This window comes from Fukomys damarensis, unplaced genomic scaffold, assembly GCF_012274545.1.
Source record: "Fukomys damarensis isolate Sample0158 unplaced genomic scaffold, DMR_v1.0_HiC HiC_scaffold_19, whole genome shotgun sequence".
Lineage (NCBI taxonomy): Eukaryota > Metazoa > Chordata > Mammalia > Rodentia > Bathyergidae > Fukomys > Fukomys damarensis.
In genome coordinates, this window is record NW_022900931.1 from 38,591,934 (window position 1) to 38,614,498 (window position 22,565).

Consider the following 22,565-nt stretch of genomic DNA (forward strand, 5'->3'; position numbering starts at 1 on the left):
TTTTTTTTTTTTTTTTTTTTTTGGTTTTAGTTGTTAATTATATTGTTGTTTATAGAAGCTAATATTTAAAAATTATTGTTAATCTTGCCAAAATTGTGTTAAAAGAATCAACATAAAAATAAAGACAGTTTTTTTTAGGTTGTGGGGATCGAATTCAGGACCTTGCAGGAGCAGTGCCACTGAGCTAAATCTCTGATCCAAAAAACATTTCTTCTGTGATAAAAATAAAATCTATACTACCTATGATAAAAATCTGGGTAGACAAATATGTGTTATTAATTTGGATAATTTTTCTGAACCTGTTTTTCCTCAATAAAAAATGTTTTATAAGGTGATTTATACTGTCCAAACTTATGATCTCATTAGAAAATCATTTTAATAATAATCTTGAGATCTTTTTGATAGGAGGATATAAGTACATTACTTAAATACAAAACTATACATAGTAAATATATGTTGATTGCAAATAAATTTGAATTCTGGTAAACTACTAAAAGTGAAATTAATCTAATTACATAAATAGAAAGACACAGTCAACTTATACTAAGGGAAGTAATTACTTAGCCACACTCTAACTGCTTATCATCTATCTATCTATCATCTATCTCAACATCATTTTTGTTAGAGGTAAGGTCAAAGAAAGCAAAAATGTATTTTTGATTAATCTTTCCATATATTCAATCTCAAAACAATGTAAGACATGCTGAATATAACTAAATACTATTGATGAAAATAACAGTATTAAATATGTTGTGGTAAAATAAAATTTTCTATATTTAAGAATCAGAATTCAGCACTTAAAAATTTGATAAATCACTGTCAGGTTTTCAATAAGCATGTTATGACATTTAATATAACATAAGCTACTTCCTAGTTCATTTGATTTAAAAAAAAACAATAGGTATAAGTACTATATATTAGATTTGTTATCCACCTGAAGGAGAAGCCACTTATACTAATAATATACAGTAAGATATAGTTAGTACATATAGTTCTAAAAATGCTCCTCGATGGAGTTTAAATCTCATATATCATTTCTAGGAACTACTCTGAGAAAATAATCAGATATATACTCAAATATGCATGCACAAATATGTATACTAAAGTGCTGCTTATAATAGCTAAAATTACAAAAAACTGAGCCATCTAAAATCATAGTGTAATTACTTATATGATCTATTTAGTATGCTACTAACAGAGATGCTGTAATGATCTGGAAAAAAAAGCAGATAAGAATATTTCTTTTATCTTTAGGGCTGGGGATGTAACTCAGTAGTAGAATACTTGCCAGCATGCATGAGACCCCCACAGGTCACTGCCCTGTATGACCAAAATCAATAACCTTTCCTCTAAAAACCCTCACCTTCTATCTTCATATATTTGTGTATTATGCATATTCTACAGAGGGGAAACACTGTATGCCCAATTTGTATCTCTCAAAGACAATTATAGCTACATAATAGAAAATAGGAGGTTAATGTAACAATCCAAACAACAAATGGAATATGAATACAAACCACATGCAGTAATGAAACAGCACTAAGAATGGAAAGATGGGGTATTTTCCAGAGATATTTAAGGAACAGAATCAAAAGGTTGTAGATGTCAACTGGAATGACAGATGACAAGACTGGGCTAAACTATAATCTCATACATTAATATCAGAAATAAAGAAGGAAAACTAGGAAAAAAATAATAGGGTCATATGGCCCTGTAGTACAATTTTCAGATTAAACTACTTTCTATATTTAAAATGGCAAAATATTATAAATGATATGTTAGAAAATATTTTTACCTGGAAAGTTTCAATTATCATGAATATTAACTAATATGGAATATATTTCCCAATTAAGCCATTTAAGTGAATAACTGCTATTAGAAAATCTTCAGAATTACTATAGTAGAGGTAGTATAAAATATTTATTTTTTAATCAGGATATCCTAGTCAAAAAATGGCTAACATGAACTATTTCAAGAAGGAGCTTTGTAAATTACCATATCATTTTTATTCTCCATAAAAATGCTGAGTTTCTTTAAGAATGTTACAACTAGAATAAGCAGCTCAAAATTGTCCCGATCAAGAGCTTTCACCAACATGTGAACTATATTCTTATTCCTCATCTTCAGTTCTGTACGAGTATCCTCAGCTAGATTCAGAAGCAAATAAAGAGCAACTGGAAAAGTAAAAAAGATAAGAGTTAAATGACTGGCATATTGAGTGAACAATTAAAAAATTACTTCTCATTTATCAGGTTAACTGAAGTAGTTCTAAAAAGATAATGTATTTTATTTTGAAAACTTAATTGGTTAGTAATTAGTTCATTAGAAAACAATATTGAATGTTTATACAAAACATATATAATACATATATATAATAATATTCTTTTGATGACAACACAGTAACCAAAATAAGACAATGATTCAACTCTTGCACCTTAATGCTTCACAGTAATCAATTGGCAATCAAAGGACTGAAGTCAGCAAATGGTAAGAGAAGCAAGGAAAATTATTTATATGCATATATAAATATCATAAAATTTCAACAACTAAAGATTGCTGTGTTAAAAGAGCTATAATACAAAATACACAGCACAGCTCAAGCTATGTTTGAGAATGAAAAGTCTTCTTTTTCATAATCAAACTGATTTTCTGTTAGTCACTGTAAGAAAAGTCCATTTGAAATTCAGTAATACAAATGTTATTCTAGATAAAGGTCAATGTCTATTACTACCATATAGAATTTGTTTTGAATCTCTGTATTGCTATTTTTTCCTTCTAAGAATTAAAATTAACTAACAATATTTTCCTTTCACCTTGACTAACAGTGAGCTTCAGAGTACATTTAAAAGGTTCCTTAAAAAAGGTTTTTATTAATCTCTGTAGAACTATGTAGGTTCTTTGGTGCAGTCTTATTTATCTTTCATGGCCTTCTACCATATACACTGCAAAACATTATTTATGGAGTGGAGTTCTCAGAAGGTCTTCTATCAGTAGTGGAGAAAAGTTAAATCTAGATTAAATTCTTATGTCCAGACTAACAAATTATTTGTTCAACTGTGTTCCAAAACAAAGCTCACAAAATTTATATGAGTGAAAAAATAAACACTCAAGAATATAAATTTCACAATGACAGTCAATCAAAGATTGTTGTTATGGTTTATATCTGGGTGGCTCCTTAAAGCCTCATGTGCTCAAAGGCAGGGCATGTTGGATCATGGGGACACAATACTTGTGAGTGGATTAGTCCACTGATAAGTTCAGAGCTAAATGTGATTTGGGAGGGGAAGCTTGGTTGGAGGAGGTGGGTCACTAGGGCATGGCCTGAAAGGGTTTATGTTCCTCCACTGCCCCTGGATCTCTCCATTTCGTGCTGCCACGAAATGAGCTGTTTCTCCTCTGCCATGTCTTTCTGTCATGCTGTCCTACCTTAGAACCAACAGACTATTGAGTAAAACCTCTACAAATTATGAGCCAAAATAAATTTTCCTACTTTAACATGTGGGTGTTGGGTATGTTGTCCCAACAATGAGGACATAAATAAGACAATTATCAATAATATAAAGAAGCAGGAAAATACAACCTATAGCTAGGAAAACATATCAGCTCCTGAAACTGTCCTGAAACAGATACAAAGGTTAGAATAATAAGATGGGAAGATTCAAGTTTGTATAACTATTCCAGATCTTCTACAAATTAGGTTAAGAAACAGGAGACAAAAATATTCGTATTTCCTAACAACAGAAACTAAAATGCCTGAGATTATATACTAGGTTCCATTGCTAGCAGTTTAAAAATGGAAGAAAAGATTTTGAAATTGAAGAAATAATCAATCTTTCCAAAAATAATCACAGGAGAAAAAATAATAACAAAAGTGTAAGAGTATCAGAGAGCTGTGGAACATCAAGTGGCTCAATATATATGTACAATTATAGTTAAATGAATTATAAATGAAAAGTAAAACAAAATTTTCCAAATTTAATGAAAACTATAAACCAAGAATTTTAATAGGCTCACTGAACTGCAAGAGTGAGAAATAGGAAGAAATAAAAAAAAAAGGTATCATAAGGGAAAAATTCAAAACAAAAGATAAAAAGACAACCTTAAAAGTAACCAGGTAATAAGGGAAAGAAAAAAAAATAGGAGAAAATGAAAAAAATGCAAATAAAATGTTTGTAAATGGGGAGGGGAGGAGGAGGTGAAGGGAGGGCAGGGATAAGCGGAAAAAATGAGAACCAAGACATGTCATGTAAAGGTACAAGATCCCAATAATGAATGTAACTGTACTGTATATCTAAAATGTACCAATACACTCAATGAGGGGGAAAAAAAAGTAACCAGAGAAAAATATATATAGTGGACCTTTGTGTTATGACCAACCCCACATACAAACAGCTTGAGTTATGACTGGAATTTTAGTTTTAACTTATGGCCAATGTCTTGAGTTACGACCTGAATGCTGGTGGCTTGTGTGTTTGTAAAAAAAGACTCATGATGCCAGAAAAGCATATGTAAGTGTACATAAGCATCAGTCTGAGCCCAGATGTGCGTATTTGTCAATGTGTTTTCAGTCAGTACTTTATATTATCACTATGATTACTGTTATCAAAATAGCCCCCCAAAGCTAGAAAAGAAGCTAAGGAAGGAAGGGAAGATCATGAAAGCAATCATAATAAAAACGAAGGAACTGTGGAGAAACACAACAGTAGCATTTATATGACCAATCTTGGTAATATGTCTAGCAGGTTGAAACCCATCATCTCGACAGAGAAAACATTTGTATAAGGAAGCTAGTGTTGATAAAGGTATCACTCAAATTAGTTAAGTCAGAATGAACAGTGTTAGATGAGGTAGAGAGGCTATTACTAGTGTGGATAAATGAAAGGCAGATGCAGGTTATAGCCTATCTGAGTCTATAATTTATGAGAAAGCTAGGGCTATACATGCAGATCTTATAAAGGATAACCATCAATGAGTGATAATGGTGAAACATTTTGTGCCAGTAAGGGGTGATTTCACAGTTTTAAAGCAAGAACTGGGGTTCATATCATAACTAGCCATGGTGAAACAGCCAGTGCTGATAAAAGGGCTGCTGAAAATTACATACACTATGTGGAAACAATGACAGAGAAATGGCTTTTGCACAGTTTTCAACTGTGATGAAACTGACCTTTTCTGGATGAAAATGCCCATGAGTACATATATTACCCAGGAAGAGAAGAAAATGTCAGGCTACAAGCCTGTGAAGGATAGGCTAACTTTACTGCTATGTGCCAATGCGAGTGGTGACTTCAAGATAAAGCCTCTTTTGGTTTATCACTCTGAGACCCTGAGTGCTCAGAAAACAAAGTCAAGAAGAATAGGTTGGGGGTTATGTGGAGATCGAATGCAAAAGCCTGGGTAACAAGAGTACTATTTCTTGAGTGGTTCAGGGAGGCTTTCTGTCCTACTGTTAAGAAATATCTATAGCACAAAGGTTTACTACTCAAGGCTCTCCTCATCATGGACAATACTCCTGCTCACCCACAAGATTTGGAAGAACTGGCTGAAGAATTCTTATAGCTCTCAGTCAAGTTCCTCTTGACTAATACACATCCTCTACTGGACCAGCAGTTTACAGCTAACTTTAAGAAGCTATACACAGAGGAACTGTTCCTGAAGTGCTTCTAGATGAACTCAGATACAGATGTAACCCTTAAAGAGTTCTGGAAGGAACATTAGAACATCCTGTCCTAGGTGGGGATAACTGAGAAATTCTGGGCTAATGTCTCTCTAAGGACACTGAGATCTGCCGGAAACTGTGGCCTAAAATTATACAGCAGAGAGACTTTGAAGGTTGTGTAGAGGAGCCTGAGTCCTCAATTGACCTTGTGTTTGATGAAACTGTCTCTAAAAGTTCACAGGCTTGTAGGTATACAGTGGTGATGTTAGGAACTGCTGGAAGAATGATCAGAGGAATTGTTCACAGAGGAACTTCAGCAATTTCAGGTTGAGCAACAGTGAATAGCAGCTGAGGAGCTTTCTGAAGAGGACGAGTATCAACAATCAGTGCAGCAAAGTTCTTCTGAAATAAAGGAACTCCTGAAAAAAAGGTTAGAGCTACAAACATTTGTAGAGAAGACCCACCCCAACAAAGAAAAAGTCAATTATTGGATTCACTTGCTTAATGACAATGTCATGTCATACTACAGAACAGTGTTAAAGAAAAGACAGAAGCAGACAACCTTAGACCAGCTTTTAGTTCTGAAAAGGTTGAGACCCAGTGAGCCAGAAGCAGATCCTAGCAGGATACAGACTCCCCAAGAAGGGAAAGGACACCAGAGAGCAAGAGTCCTGATGTTCTTATGGAGAGGTTCCCCTTCCAAACAATTACCACCTTGCATTTAATCTTCCCTTCCTGCAAGCTAAAGATATCAACTTGAATGGTGAGTACAGTAAGAAATTGTTGTTTCTTGTAAACTAGGCACATTTTATAACTTTTTGGCAAATATAGTAGGAAAGTTATTGGTGCTTCTGGTAAATTATGCAAATTACATAACCCCTTTATTATGAAAAGGTTATTTAAGGGGAGCTTTGGGAAGTTTGGAACACATTATGGATATTTCCCTTATTTATGGGAAAAAGTCTCAACTTACATCCAACGTGAGTTAGAACCAGCCTTTGTGAACAAATTGAGTTTGTTTGTAAGTCAAGGGTCCTCTGTATACAAAGAAAGAGATGACAGCAGGCTGTTCAACAAAAATAGTGTGCGCAAGGCAATAGCAAAAGTAACATTTTTAGAGCTCAGAAAGAAGTTTTTAATCTAGAATTAAAACCTGGTGAAAATATTTCAAAAAAGAATAAAAGCTATTTCAAATGTATAAAAGACAAAATAATTTTTAAAATTTAAAAAATTTTTAAAAAATTTTTAAAGAAAATGATTAACAAAGATGTGGTTTTTCTATAAAATGGAATACTACTCAGCCATAAAGAATGAAAAATTATATTCATTCATAGGAAAATGGATACATACTGAGGATATACTCCTAAGTGAAATAAATAAGTCACACATGGGTAAATACCGAATAGTTTCTGTGGTGTGAAAAACTATAATAGTATATAAGATCCTAATGAGATAATTAATAATGTGAAATAGGAAGAAAAGGGCTAAAGGTGTAGGGAAAGTGGGAAGGGTAGGGGAAAGGGAATAAGGGAAAAGAAAAAAAATATGAGAAAATGGAAATAAAATGTCTGTAAATGGGGAGGGGAGAAGGGAGTGAAGGGAGGGCAGGGACAAGGGAAAAAATGAGAACCAAGACCTGCCATGTAAGGGTACAAGATCCCAATAAAGAATGTAACTGTACTGTATACCTAAAATGTACACATAAAATCAATAAAAAAAGAAAGAAAATGATACCAGATAGAAGTATGTATTTACACAAAGGAATAAGATCAGTGTAAATGGTAAATATACACATGAATACAAAAGATTACTTTTTTATAATTCAAGTACCTTTAAAATAAAACAAGCTGTTTATATAAAAGCAGTAACACATTCCTGGGTTTGTAAATATAATAAATGTTATTAAATAGCATAAAGGCAAAGAGGGAAAATGGGTCTAATGCTAAATGTTAAATGTGATAAAATCACTTCAAGGCAGATTTAATTTATATAAGTTAAAGATGTATACTTAAAGGTAGACAAGGTATGTTTAAAGATATATAATATAAACCTTAAAGATTTCAGAACAAAGATTTCATTACCAAGCATAATGAAGATTATTTTATAAAGATAAAGTAATTTACAATATATTATAATCCTATGTCATCATGTTCCCAAGACAGCTTCAAAATACATGGAACAAAAACAGAAATGTAGAAGAAACCAATATAGCCACAATTACAGTAAAAGAGTTTAGTGTTACTCTTTTAATCTCAGTAATTAATAGAAAAAGTATAGAAAAAAAATCAACACAATAGAAAATCACCATCAACTATTTCTCTTTGATCTTTATAGAAAACCCCACCTAACAGAATGTACATTCAAGTACACATGCAGCCTTTACTAACAAAGAACATACTATAAACCACAAAACAGATCTTGATAAATTTAGGATTGAAGTCATACAATGCATTTTGTGCTGGTTTAGATCTGAAACATTCCCGTAAAATCTCATACATTCAAAGGCAAGCTGTAGGAATGTGACTGGATCCCGCGAGTAGATTACTTCATTAATGAGTTCATAGCTGAAGGTTCTTTTAGAAGGTGGAGCCCAGTCTGAAAAGACAGGTCACTTGGGCATGAGCTGGAAGGGTGTGTTTCTGTTTCCAGTCTGTGTCTCTCCATCTCTCCCCCAACTCCCTTCTCTCTCTCTCTGCTTCCTGGCTGCCATGGTTTGTGCAGCTTTCCTCTAACATGTCCTTCCAGCAAACAAGAAAGTGGCTAATACACATTTTCTCTGATGATCATAGAATTAAACTGAATATCAATAACACAAAGATCTCTAAAAAATCTCCAATTACTTGGAATCAAAATAACCTACTTTTAGTGACTTATCAGTTAGAGAAATTGTGAACTATTTCAAACTAAATGAAAAAGAAAACATGACCTATCAAAATCTCTGGGATGCTATCAAGTCAGTGGTTACAGGAAAACTTACTCCAGTAGCACTAGGTATCTGTATTATAGAAGAAAGTCTTGGATGAATGACCTCCTTTCTACCTTATAAAACAACAAAGTAACAGCAAATTAAAGCCAAAGCAAGCTAAAGAAAGAAAATAATAAAGATCAAAGTAGAATCAAAAAACAGGAAAGCATCTATGTAGACAACATCAATGAAACTCTACTGGATGGAATAAACAGCATTTTATTGATTGTTAACTGTGATCAATAGGAAATATGAAGTTCTTAGAGATAAACTGGACAAAAGATATAAGAAAACCATAGACTGAATGCAACACTGTATTGGTACAGGAAATTAGAAGATCTGTGTAAATAAAGAGGTATACTCAAACTTTTGAGTCAAAAGGCTCAATATTGTTAAGATGTCAGTTCTTCTAAAATTGATGCAACCTTAAAACCCTACCAATTATTTGGTGGAATCTGATATATTAATTCTAAAACTGATATCAAAACAAAAAAGACAATAGCTAAAACAATTTGGGGGTTGAAGTATTAAACCAACAGGAAGAAATAACAACTGTATATGTGTGTGTGTGTGTGTGTGTGTGTGTTTCTGTGTGTGTGTGTGTATAAATAAAAGATCAAATCAACCACCAACAGAATCACAGTGGGTGTCCTCAGCACCCCATTTTCAGACATCAACTAAACAAAAATTTAACAGATATCAGAGCTGAACCACATATTTGAACAAATGAGCTTAATAGATATTTCTACTACTACAACATTTGTCTTAGCAGCACTAGGAAAATTTCTCCAAAATATAATAAATTATAGCCCATAAGTTTGCTTAAATAAATAAAACGGTGATGGGAAAACTGGTTATTTACATGCAGAAGTTTAAATCTAGACCCATCTTTCTCACCATACACTGAACTAAAAGCAAAATGGATCAAAGAAAGATCTAAATATTAAAAAAGAAACAACTGGTTGAAAAACAAAATAGGTAAAGCTCTTAAAGACAGGTGTAGGCAATGACTTTCTGAAAAGAACCGTAACTACACAATAAATAACAATGAGTATCAACAAATGCCTTATCTCAAGCCACAAAGCTTCTGCATAGCAAAGAAACCACCAACAGAATGAAAAGACAATCTACAGATGGAAAAAAAAATTTCCAGCTACACATTTGATAGAGGATTAACATCTAGAATATATAAAGAAATAAAAAATTAGACACCCCCAAATAAAAGGCCCAAGCAAAATATGGGCAAATGAAATGAATGGACACTTCTCAGAGTGGCAATAAGCAAGGCAAAACAACACTAAGATTCTAACTACTTCAGAAAGAATAGCTATCAAATCCCCAGCCATAAGGTTTTACTTAAAATGCTCTTGGTACAAAACAAAATTAAAGGACATAGGGTTTCATGTAACTGATACTCATTGTTATTTCACTGTGTATATATTCATGCCTTCTGGGTGTACAAGTCTTCTAGGATATTGTTCATGGTATCCTAGATCCTAATGATCTTTTTGACTCAGGTATCTGTGTTTCTCTTGCACTCCAGCTATTTGTGATAAGCAATACATGTCAAGCCAGCATGAGATAACCAGTCAAATAGTAGTTTTCTTTAAAACTTATATGATGTATGTGTCACCACGCTTAGGGATGAACAAAAGAATCTTTCCTATAGGATCCTACATCTTTGGTAAGTCACTCAGTCTCCTGAACAGGGAGATTGCTGGACACCAGAGGACAAATATACTGTGTGCCAAAGGAGGGTAAAGTCTCCCATGCTTTCAGTGAAAGCAACATGGTCAAGCAAGCCATGACCCATCCTGATGGCTGACACTGACAGAGGAGCTGAGAGGCTGTATGCATGGTTCCAAAATAATGCCTGAAGAGAATTAATGGACTTTGATAGATAGTGAGAGGTTCATGTTGATTGACACATATCTCATCTTAACTTGGTCTTAAACACCCAGCAGAAAAGAATAACCAAAAGAGGTATAAAAATAATGCCATAATAATAAAGCTAGATATAAAAAGTCACAGACCCCTTCTTTTAGTTTCCAGCTCTACCAGTAGCTGACCATAGTTACGGATCATTAGAAAAAATCTATGGTAAAATCTATAAGAGCTCAGCTATCATTTTACATTTCTTAGCGAAATTTGTTTTTCAAATGGTCTCTTATCTTACAGCTAAAACTAGAGAGACTTATAACAAAGTATCAGACTTACAGACAACCTCTATTAATGAAAAAATCTAAGTCCAACAGGTTCAATCACTATTTCAATTTTTAAAGTATGACTTTCTCCCCAACCTGCCCTTTCATTCTAGTGTGCTCATGCTTAGATTATGAATACTCTAATTTTTCTTAAAAGTTTTGTTTATTCTTGCCTAGAGGCTGCCAAACTCTGAGCAGTCACACAAATGGAACCAATGACAAATGTGCTAGACTTCTTTTACCAGGATCCACCAGATCCACCTCGTACACAGCTCATAACTGCTAAACAATATGACTTTTATGTTGGATTCTGAAGTTCCCTAGTCCTTTCACCTTCTCCTTATCCTCTTTGTGGGCTATATTCATAGCAGTCCTGATGACCTTATAATTTGGCCCATGCATTCTTAACTGTTTTTTTGGCTTTGTCTCCTCCAGATGTAAAAGCTACGCAACTAATGAGATGACAATTCCAGGCGCCTACTGAAGGCCTTTAGACAGACCCTTTGTAGAGTAACTCTTAACTGCTAATCACAACTACTACCCTCTTCAGCTGGAAATAGAAAGAGCTGTCTTTGCACTTTGCCCCCTCACAGCAGCAGTTAGGGGTACTTCTTCAGAGGGGGGAATACTGCAGATAGGTGAGTTAATTAGATATCTTGTAGGCAGTTAGGGCTGCCTTCAAGGAGCCAACAGCAAGGAGCCAACATGGAGGATAATCAAGACACATTCACTGAAGGCCAGAATTGTAAAAGGAGAAAAACTACTAGACCCTTATGCTTCTCCTGCAGATAAATAAAAGTAATTGATATTCTAAATAGGTATCTATCATGGGGGTAGAGGACCAAGATCTTGGTCCAGCCTTTCCAGGAAATATCCCCCTCACCCCCACCCTTACTGAAATCCTTATATGCTTGCTGTGTGACTTGCTCTCCCATTTGAACCCCATTTAATCAATACTACCTGGGTGACTGTACTTGTAATCTTATTGGTTGATCATGGTTTTGCTCCACCTCATGCCCACTTTGTAATTTTCTATTGGGTCTTATGGTTTTGTCCCACTTTGTACACGCCTTACCACATGGCTCTGCTGTATAAAACATCTTTGAAAAGCGGGGTGAGTGGGCAGCCCACTTTCTGGTCCCTCTTCTGTCTCTTTTAGGCAGAAACTTTTTTTCCTACTCTTAAAAATAAATAAATAATAAATAGGACACACTTGTGTACATACTGAATAGTTTCTCTGGTATGAAAAAGCACAGGAAGTAACAAAACAGATCAATCAGGCTCTAGAAAAATTCAAAACAGAAAAAATTTCCCAGATAACCACAGAGATAGTGAGCAAAATGGAAGTCGTGATTTGAGACTCTAGAGCAGAAACTGACAAAAAAATAGATGAGCTCAGGACCATGACAGAAGCCATGAAGTCCCAGCATAAGAAAGAAATGGAAAAAATAAATGCCCAACATAGGAAAGAAATGGAATCCATAAAACAGATTCAAACAGATATCCAGGAGATTAAACACTCCACTGAAAGTGTACACAACAGAATAAAAGAATGCAAAGATAGACTCTCAGATATAGAGGATAAGACTGCAGTCAGTGTCTGTGAAAAGAGAGGTCTCTTAAAAACAGTAAGGGATCATGAAAAATTGATCTAACAACTCCTAGATGATGCAAAGAAGAATAACATAAGACTGATAGGAATCCATGAAGTAGCAGGAGAAAATACAAATGACTTAAAAAAGCTGTTTGCAGAATTAATGACAGAAAACTTCCCAAACAGAGGGGAAGAATTTGACATTCAGATAACTGAGGCGTACAGGACCCCAACTAGCTACAATAAAAAAAATCTACACCTAGACATATAATAATCAAGATCCCAGAAACCCAAAAGAAGAACAAAATAGTACAAGCAGTAAGAAAAAAGAAAAAAATCACATGCAAAGGAAAGCCCATCAGAATCACAGCATACTTTTCAACACAAACCCTTGGGGCAAGGAGAGCCTGGAATGAGATATTTCAAGTACTAAAAGAGAACAACCTCCAACCTAGACTGATGTATCCTGCAAAACTCTCTTTCAAAATGGATGGGGAAATAAGACACTTCCACAACAAAGAACACCTGAGAAAGTACACGAATACCAAACCAGCACTACAAGCAATTCTAAACAAGATCCTAGAAAAAGACAATGAAGGCATCAACATCATGAGGCCCAACAGAGCAAATCAAATAGGTAAGGCAAGAAACTAAAAGGAGAAGGTGAAAAAGTAAAAAGAGTCAATAAAAGGCCAATAATATGTCAGTAATAAGTCAGTACATATCAGTTATAACCATCGATATCAATGGCCTCAACTTACCAATCAAGAGAAATAGACTGGCAAAATGGAATAAGAAGCAAAATCCAACAATATGTTGTATACAAGAAACACACCTAGTGCAAAAAGAAGCCCATAGACTGAAAGTGAAAGGATAGAAAACAATTCTCCATGTGACAGGAGCCCAGAAAAAAAACAGGGGTAGCAATCTTATTTGCAGACAAAGCAAATTTCAAACCAAAACTGAATCTAGTATTATTGAGGCAGGACAGTACTGTATCATACCTCTGTGAATGTAAATTATCTTGTACCTGCTTTATGATACATAGTAGTGACCCTGCTGTATCAGAGCTATATTTAATGATATTACTCTAGACTGTTCTGTTTCCAGATGATGATTAAGATGCTAATAAAAAACATGGTGCCAGGTACCACAACAGCAACAGAACTTTGCTGCTTTCTGGATATTATTCTTTTCTTTGTTTTTTTTAATGGAATGTGCTGAATATCTATAATTTTGTTCAGATGACTGCAGAACCTGGAAAAGCTGTTGCTGCTATTGATGCATAACATACTGCTATTATTAGTCTTTTTATATAAACATAAATATATATACATATATGTATAAACTGAATTTTGGGAAACTTTGACAGTGCTGTCAACTTTGGAAAAAGTTATCCCAGTTTACTGTGTTGAGTTGGCATTGTACAGAAATGGACAGCTATATTGGTCTAGAAATATTAATTTATTTTTATTTATTTTTTTGTTCCATGTGTACAGGGGTAACACATTGTACTAAATATGTAAGGTCATATCTACGTGGGTTTGATTACAGAAACTAAAAAGTATTCTCTAAATAATGAAAAAAATAATAAGATAAGACTACAAGAGCAAGAAGCCATTTAAATATGTTCAGGGACCATTTTCATCTCAAAAATTAAGGATTATTTTAATGTTACATCATCACCTTTTCTCATTTACTTTCCTTTTTAGTTTTATTTTAGGATTCCCTATTCTTAATGTTCATACAGAGATTTCTTTAACTGAAATACCCAATAGTTTCTCTTGTACGAAAAACTATAAGAGTACACAGGATCTTAATGAGATAATTAATAATGTGAAATAGGAAGTAAAGGGCTAAAGGTGTAGGGAAAGTGGGCAGGGTGGGGGAAAGGTAATAAGAGAGGAAAAAATGGAAGTAAAGGGCTAAAGGTGTAGGGAAAGTGGGCAGGGTGGGGGAAAGGTAATAAGGGAGAGGAAAAAAATATGAGAAACTGAAAAAATGGAAATAAAGTGTTTGCAACTGGGGAGGGGAGGAGGGGGTGAAGGGAGGGCAGGGACAAGGAGAAAAAATGAGAATCAAGACCTATTATGAAAAGGTACATGATCCCAATGATGAATGTAACTGTATTGTATACCTAGATTGTACCAATAAACTCAATAAAAAGAAAAAAAAAACACCAAAAAAAACCCTCTAAAAGTGCAAGTAAGTTCCAAATTGTATAACTGATAATGTGAAAATAGGAAGCAAAGGGCTAATAGTGTAGGGGAAGTGGGAAAGGTAGGGGAAATGAAATAAGGGAAAAATATGAGAAAATAAAAAATGGAAACAAAATCTTTGTAAATAGGGGAGGGTGGAGGGGGTAAAGGGAGGGCAGGGATATGGGGAAAAAATGAGAACCAGTATCTGTCATGTTAAGGTACAAAATCCCAAAGATGAATGTAACATGTACCTGCATAACTAAAAAGTATCAATAAACTCAAAAAAAAAAAAAAAAAAAAAAAAAAAAAAAAAAGAATAGCTATCGTCAAGAAATTAATCAAAAACAAACCCTAGGGACTGCAGGGAAAAATAAACCCTTCTACATTGCTGGTGGAAATGTAAACTAGTAAATCCATTATAGAAATCAGCATGGAGATTTCTGAAAAAAAAACTAAAACAAGAAATTCTGTTGAACCTAGCTATTCCCCTTCTAGGTGTACCCCTGGGAGAATTAAAGACATTATTATTACAGGGATACACGCTTACTTATGATTACAACAACATAATTCATAAAAGCTAAGCTTTCAAAATGGCCTGTCGATCCACAGATAAATGAATAAGGAAAATGTGGTATTTATATGTAATGGAGTACTACGCTGTTATAAAGAAGGATAAATTTGAGTCATTTGTAGGAAAATGGATGCGTCTTGAGACTGCAATGCTAAGTAAACTAAATCAGACACACAAGCTTAAATAGCAATATAGAAAAGTCAGAGAAAAAAAATGTAAAACAGGAAATAGGAAGATAAAATTTTTTTGGAAATGGGAAGGAGATATTGGAGGGGAGGGAAAGAGGAAGTCAAAAGAACAAGTATGTGTCATGTAAATGTATCAACTATTTAAAACAAATGTGTTCACTATGTACCACAAATATATATGAATAAAAAAATTGAGTTTGAAAATCTGGCATGTTCAACAATAGGTTAAATTACTCCAGAAATATTTTGAAAACTATAACTAAAAGTGCTAAAAAGTATGTAAGAGTATTTTGAAAGTTAGCAAATATTTTCATGTACAAAAATAATCAAATGACTAATGAGCTAAACTAAAAATCCATATCCAAATACAAAAGACATACATCATTCTCTCTGGCCATCATAAACATTTGCATCTTATCAGTGAATGCAAAAAGCACTCTAGTAAAATCTAATATTCCTCAATAAAGCTTAGAAACAAGGAATTGCTTCTATTAAATGGATTATTTTGAAATCCCATATCTCTTTCTCAGAAAAGCAATAAAATAAATCACTTTAGAAAATACATAAATTAAGTTTTAGAAATAAAGATTCTTTTTGAAGAGGTTACATATTAAAATACATGTAAGGGTTAAATGAGGGAAAGCAGTAGAATAAAATTTAAAAGTTACTAAGGATAGAAGGACTCAACATTTAAAATTTATGGAACTTTCCATTATTCTGATATTAGCTTACTGGTATGACAAAAAAGGAACAAAATAAATGTATTCAGAGTAAATACTTTGTTGTTCTTCACATTGCTTAGGAATTCATACCTCTCAATAGCTGTTCTTGTTTTACCACAAGCCCCTGGTATTTTTTAAAGGTTTTTTCATAATCTTTCTTCAAGGTTTGGTTTTCAAGGTCTTCATCAAGTAAAAACTTAAGTTAAGGACCATTCATTCTTTCTGAAGAATAGCACTACTAAATGTTAAATGCAATTTTATTTAGTTACTTTCTCTAACAATAGTTCAATAAAATATTCTTCTCTGAATAGTAATTGTTCTATAAGGACATCTTAGCCAAGGGTTCAAAAATTTTCTTGGATTCCTAATCCCTGGCTGAGGAAATATTTGAACTTCACCAAATACTTGAATTCCTACTATCCAAGAAATCAAGGCCCAGGGATTTAGCTCAGTGGCACTGTGCCTGTCTGGCAAGCACAAAGACTTGAGTTCAAACTCCTGTACCGCCAAAAAACAAAAAATTGTAAGCACATATTTTATTTAAATTGCCAAGTCTACAACTTTCAACAGATTATCCAGTGGGTCCATACAAGAAGTATTGCTTTATAGGAATTGATTTAGTTACTAAAAAATACTAGATTCCACTTCAGAGATTCCCAGAATATTCAAAGGATGCAGATTAAATCTAAAGCTTTTTAGATCCCTTTTCAGATGAGAGATGCCAAGAGAAAAATATTCCAAAGAATAAGGTCTACTTTTTTTGTTTGTTTTACAAAGGAGTGTTAAGAAATGTATAATACTGTGCCCAACAGGAATAATGTTTTCATTTTTCAAAAGACATCAGTAAACACTGAGTTCAAAGGATTTATCATGGCTTGTTGATCTGTAAAACATGGCATCTTAGGACAGATACAAATAAGTCAGGACTTCTGACTTAGAAGAATCATATTATAATAGGCAATATAATAAATATTTTCAAATACTAGGACAATTGTAATGTTGAAAGAATATCTTTGTTCTATTTTATTTCTGTATATAAGACTACAACCAAGGAATATAAGTTGGTGGTTTACTAGGCAAAGGAATATTATAATAAATAGAATTTCAAAAACAGGAGGAGTTAAAACAATAGAAAGTAACACTGTCAAAGAATGGACTATGTAATTCTGTCAGGGAAAATACAAATATTTATATTGCAAGATAGCTTAAACATTATTTCTAAGTTTCCTGTCATGGGTTCCATTATCCTATAGGCCTCTCAAAATTGTAGAGTGTTACCTCATTTCATGAACTCAATTATCTCCATAGTTCTGGTTGCAAACCAAACTGGACAAAAGCCAAATCAAATTTCTCCAATAAGGTCAACGTTGAACTTAACTAGTGATTTTGATTTGGTTCTTGTCCAACTTAGTTCGTGACCAGAATTGTGGAAAGAATCAAGTTCATGATTGGTACTGAGCTACCACTGCATTTGTTAAGAAGAGTATTTTTACACTTAATAAATCATAAAAAACTAGAACTTTAAACTAGCTACATCACGAAATTTACTTGTATTCCCATCAAAATCACTGAGAGGGAAGAGCATAAACAACACTGGGTCCTAATTCCACTAAATAGATCTTATTGGACATAGTGGTGTAGCCACTATAGTGGAAAATCACCTATATTGTTATCCAGCACCATTAGTGGCTTCTTCCTTCTATCTTATGGGTAATCAAAGTCGGGGGAAACAAAATAGTAACTCTATTGTCACACTTTCAATGTTCATCTTAACCTTCAATATAATCTTGTATGGTTTTCAAGTGATACAATTAGTAATATTTTTTAAAAAGAACAAAAAAATCCTATCCATCCAAAACTTATAACAAGAGACAAAATCTGGGTCAAAATGACACTCTAAAAGGATATCAGCCTTCTTCTTCTTAGAAAGTTCTTCTTGCCAAAGCTCGTGTCTTTTTAATTCATGATCAATGATATTCATACAAAGAGCTCCGATTTTATAGTGTGTAATTACTCCATGAAACTGAGAAAAGCTTGAAAGTAAAGATTTCAATATTATTCAAATATTGGTATAGGAAATTAGATTTTGGCAAATACTGGTATAAACAATATAGGAAATAAATTTGACACACACATTCCAATAAATGAATAGATCCACAGTATACTCAAAAATTTAAAATCTTAAGATTACTTTAAATATATTCTAACATGATATTCTTACTTTAAATATATTTTTGAGACAGGATCTCACTATGTAGCCCAGACTCACTTTGCATTCACATTTTTCCTGTCTCAGCCTCCCACATGCTGGGATCACAGGAACGTACCACCATACCCAGTTTAAATATAATTATTTTTAAGAAGTTGGAAATGAAACACCATTTTATAATTTAGAACCTTATTAACCATTCAATATATTCTGAGAATTTTCAGACTATTATTTAATGAAATATGGACCTATATTAGAAAAAGCTGATGTTAAGCTGATGTTAATAGAAAGCTGATAAGAGTGAAATATTAGAAATAAGGTTTTAGCACTGTTTCCTAGACAAGTCATCCAAGTATTTATTAATGCCAGCATATTTTAAGAAAATACAGGCAAGCAAATTTCTAGGAATTAGCTAGCAAATTTTCAAAATGTCTCAATGGACATTTTTCTTAAATAGAATATTCTACTTAAATAGTATATGCTACTGTAAATAGAATATTACTTAGCTATACAAATAAAAAAGAATAAAATCCTATTATTTGGGGGAACATGGGTGGGACATTAAGTTAGTTGTAATAACCTAGGCATAGAATGACAGGTACCATGCATCCTAGCTTATAGTAGAAGCCAAAACAATTAATAAATAGCAAGGTTTGGATTCAAATCAAGACAGTCTGCTTCTACAGCCTACATTCTAAAATGCTAAGCCACCACACTCACCCATCGCACCTGTGTGCAGGTGCACATGCACGGGTGAGTGCAGACAGAATGACAAGGTAACCGAGAGCAGGACAGAGAATGGCAATCAGAAAAAAAGAAGAGTTCAGAAGCACAGCACAAGTAAACAAACTAAGATTGAACCAATGATCTACAGACAGAAACAATTTCTAAAAAAATTATTTTATAATTTTTATACTTACCTGGAAAAGCAAAAAAAGATATAAATTATGTTTGTAGCTAACTCAACACTTTGCTTCCAGTCTTCTCTCAGGACTCTTGCTAGTGCACCAAGGGCAGTCTCTATAGAAAGGCAACATAAGAAATGATCATTTGCTTTGAGTCTGGTATAAAGGATGACTGGTTTTAAATGTCTACTTATTAATAAATAACAAAGCTGGGAAGGAACTAGGACAAAAAAGTAGGATGCTTGTTTCCAATACAGAAAGCTGTTTTTAAAACTAAAATATTACTTTTACTTAAAACATGTCTAAACTGTAAACAAACATAATTTAGGTAAAATAATATAATACTTGTATTATGGGTGACAATACAAATAATAAAAAGGCCACTCTTTACTTAATTTGCATTTCTACTTGGAATTTTACTATTATAGAGTACTGATTTTTTCTTTTTTAACATCTGATTTAATGTATATGAAAAATTAGAATCTAGAAAAAATTTCATTTTATTTTTTTAGAAGGTTGATACCTCGTTCCACTAAAATAAGTTGACTAAATAAAATTTACATACAAAATAAATCTATCACTTCAGTAACACACACCAATAGACTATACGGTCTTCCAAAAAATTATCTCCCAGATATGTTAATAAGCCTCACTGTTAGATTTATATTCAGAGGTTAAAAATAATAAATTAATGAAAACTGTCATAAATTAAGTAAATATAAAGTAATGATATTAATTTTAAATTGGAGTTGTCCCATGGGTTATAAATTTTTAAAAGTACTGAAATAATATATGTGCATGTTAAATATAGAAATTATTTCAACTGTCTTTAAGTACCCAGGATCAACTATATTTAATAAGCTGTATTATTAGTACCTATTAAAGCTATAAAATATTGTTTATTTCTGGCTAGATTATTAAACATGGATTAACTATTAGTTATTAATCCACTTAGTGGATTTTAGTAAACTAAAAAAATACCCTGCAACAGTATTTCACAGTATTATCTACATTTACAATGTAGAGCCCTGGAATAGTATAAGCTTTGAACAGAATAGGTAGGCAATGTTTATTAACACACAAAATCTCCATAAAGTCCTACTTAATAAGAATCTGGTTTACTACTGTTCAATCAAGTAAATCCCAAAAGGCCTTTGACCATTATAAATCAGACAAAATTATACTTCTTAATACATTATAGAAATACTACTCTTCTGTAACATGAATGTAGGGCTAGATTTCATGACCAATTTAATTTCATTTTCCGTTAGAAAAGTGCCTCAAAAATATAGCTATAAGACTTTCACAAAGGTTATCAAGAAATAGCCAGATGAAAATACAAAGTTTATAAAAGGTTGAAATCCATCAAACATTGATCTATAGATTGAATGCAATCACAGTGAAGATTCTTTCATGATTTCCCACAAAATATGATAAATTTATCGCATACTGATACATAAAACAAATGTACAAGACCAGCAAAAAGAAAAAAAAAAGGAAATAGACGCGCATTTTTCTTATTCTACAGTTCTAGTCAAAATACAAAATAAGACAATGAACATCATTTTATTGGTATGGGAGTCACGAGACTGATGGAAGAGAGAAAGAACACTAAAGAGATCCATGAATCTGTAGGAACAGCACCTAGCAAAGAGTCAGTTTTCAAGAAGTACCTATTTCATAAAAGAATGGTAGACATAGTATAAAAAAAGCAGTGCAAAACTTGGGAAAGGAAAAAGCACTCACTAACTTTTGGGATAAACAGCTGCTAAAACATAGGAAAAAAAATACAACTCTGTTCTTCCATTTTTAATAAAAATGAATTCTAGGAAAATTAAGGATCTCAAAACTCCACTCCTTCATAAGCAAATGGGAAACTGGTAAAAAATGGTCAAAATAAACTCTTTCAAACCTATGGGAACTAAATTCTTACAACAATTCAGAGTGTTTAATCAAGAAAAATTAGATGCGTGTCTTGCTCTGTGGCAATTCATAGAATATTCAAAGAATATGCCCTCTGTGCAGTTATGCGGTAGACACGAGATCCAATAGGGCTGGAACTACATCAGTGAAAACAGCCTAATGGTCAAGAGCTGGAGGTAAAGAAAAGCCCAAAGTTCCTGACAAGCTCCCTCCCAGAGAACTGTGTCTATCTAACCTACCTGAGCGCTGGCTAAAAAGCTCCATTCTCAGTGTTGTCTTTATTTGAGATGACTCAATTTTCCCCATGCAAACAGCTTTAAACTCATGGTATCTGTTGAAAACTACTAAGGTATATCACAACTGCGTGAGGCAGCCTTGCCAGTTAGATAACAGGATAAAAGGCTGATGGAGGGTGGGGAGAAAAACCGAAAAAGAAACCATAGAAGTTTTCATTTAAAGAGTTGCAACATATATTCTTCAGGAGTGCAGAAGGCCACACACAGGTCCAGGGCTATGTATGTACCAGGGAAAGACCTAGAGAGCCCTAATCTCTCAGGTCCAGCTGAGCCTGAGGCAATATGCAAGCAGTAAATAAATGTACAGTCTGTAAGCTACCTGCCAGAGCATTAAAGACAGTGAACACACAAACAGAAACCCTGCACAAAGGCTGAGAGGCTGATTGACAGGAAATCTCTATCTAATCATTAGGTGACCACTTGGCTAACTGAGCAGAGATTTCAGTAGCCATAAAGACAAAGACCACAGACTTTACAGAATTAACCTATGAAAATTCAGTAAACAAACGTTATCAATAATAATCCCTGGAGATAGTGGGAATCTGATTTTTCAGAGGTGCCACATGATACTATTTTAACAATGGGGAAGGCAAAGAAACAGAACAGCATGGCCCATATTCAGAAAATAAACTAGGGCCGAGGATTTAGCTCAGTGGTGCCACCGTTTGTCTCACAAAACAAGGTCCTGAGTTCGATCTCCGGGACCAAACACAAAACAAAACAAAACAAAACAAACAAAAACAGAATATAAACCAGTCAATAGAAACTGTCCATGAGAAAGCAGACTTTAACCTAGTGAAATAAAGATTTTAAGCCAGTTATTTTTTTTGCCAGTTATTATATTTTAAAAAACAGAATTTATTTAATTCTGAAGAATTAAAGGAAGGTATGTGAATGTATGAGAATGATGCTTTACCAAAAAGATGTAATTTATAAAGAGCCAAAAAATTTTGTAGTTGAAAAATATAATAACTGACATAAAAAAACTCATGAAAAGGTCTAATAGCAGATACAAACTAAAAAAAATAATCAACTAATACAAAGACAATGTAGTAATTTAAATCCACATAAAGAAATATTAAATACTTGTAAAAGCAATTATAAGGATAAACTTAAAAAGGCAATATA

General features: G+C 33.3%; 1 protein-coding gene across 5 annotated transcripts in view; it reads right to left on the reverse strand.

Annotated features, from left to right (window-relative positions):
- The window catches only part of Kifap3 (kinesin associated protein 3), a 164,549-nt gene that overhangs the window by 98,910 nt on the left and 43,074 nt on the right, over positions 1-22,565 (reverse strand). For all 5 annotated transcript variants that reach the window (XM_010615688.3, XM_010615687.3, XM_010615692.3 and 2 more), the window contains 4 exons: positions 19,234-19,333; positions 18,013-18,137; positions 16,195-16,293; positions 1,996-2,174 (listed from right to left, as the gene is read on the reverse strand). In XM_010615688.3, coding sequence (XP_010613990.1) covers positions 1,996-2,174; positions 16,195-16,293; positions 18,013-18,137; positions 19,234-19,333 — 503 coding nt within the window. The remainder of the gene's footprint in view (positions 1-1,995; positions 2,175-16,194; positions 16,294-18,012; positions 18,138-19,233; positions 19,334-22,565) is intronic.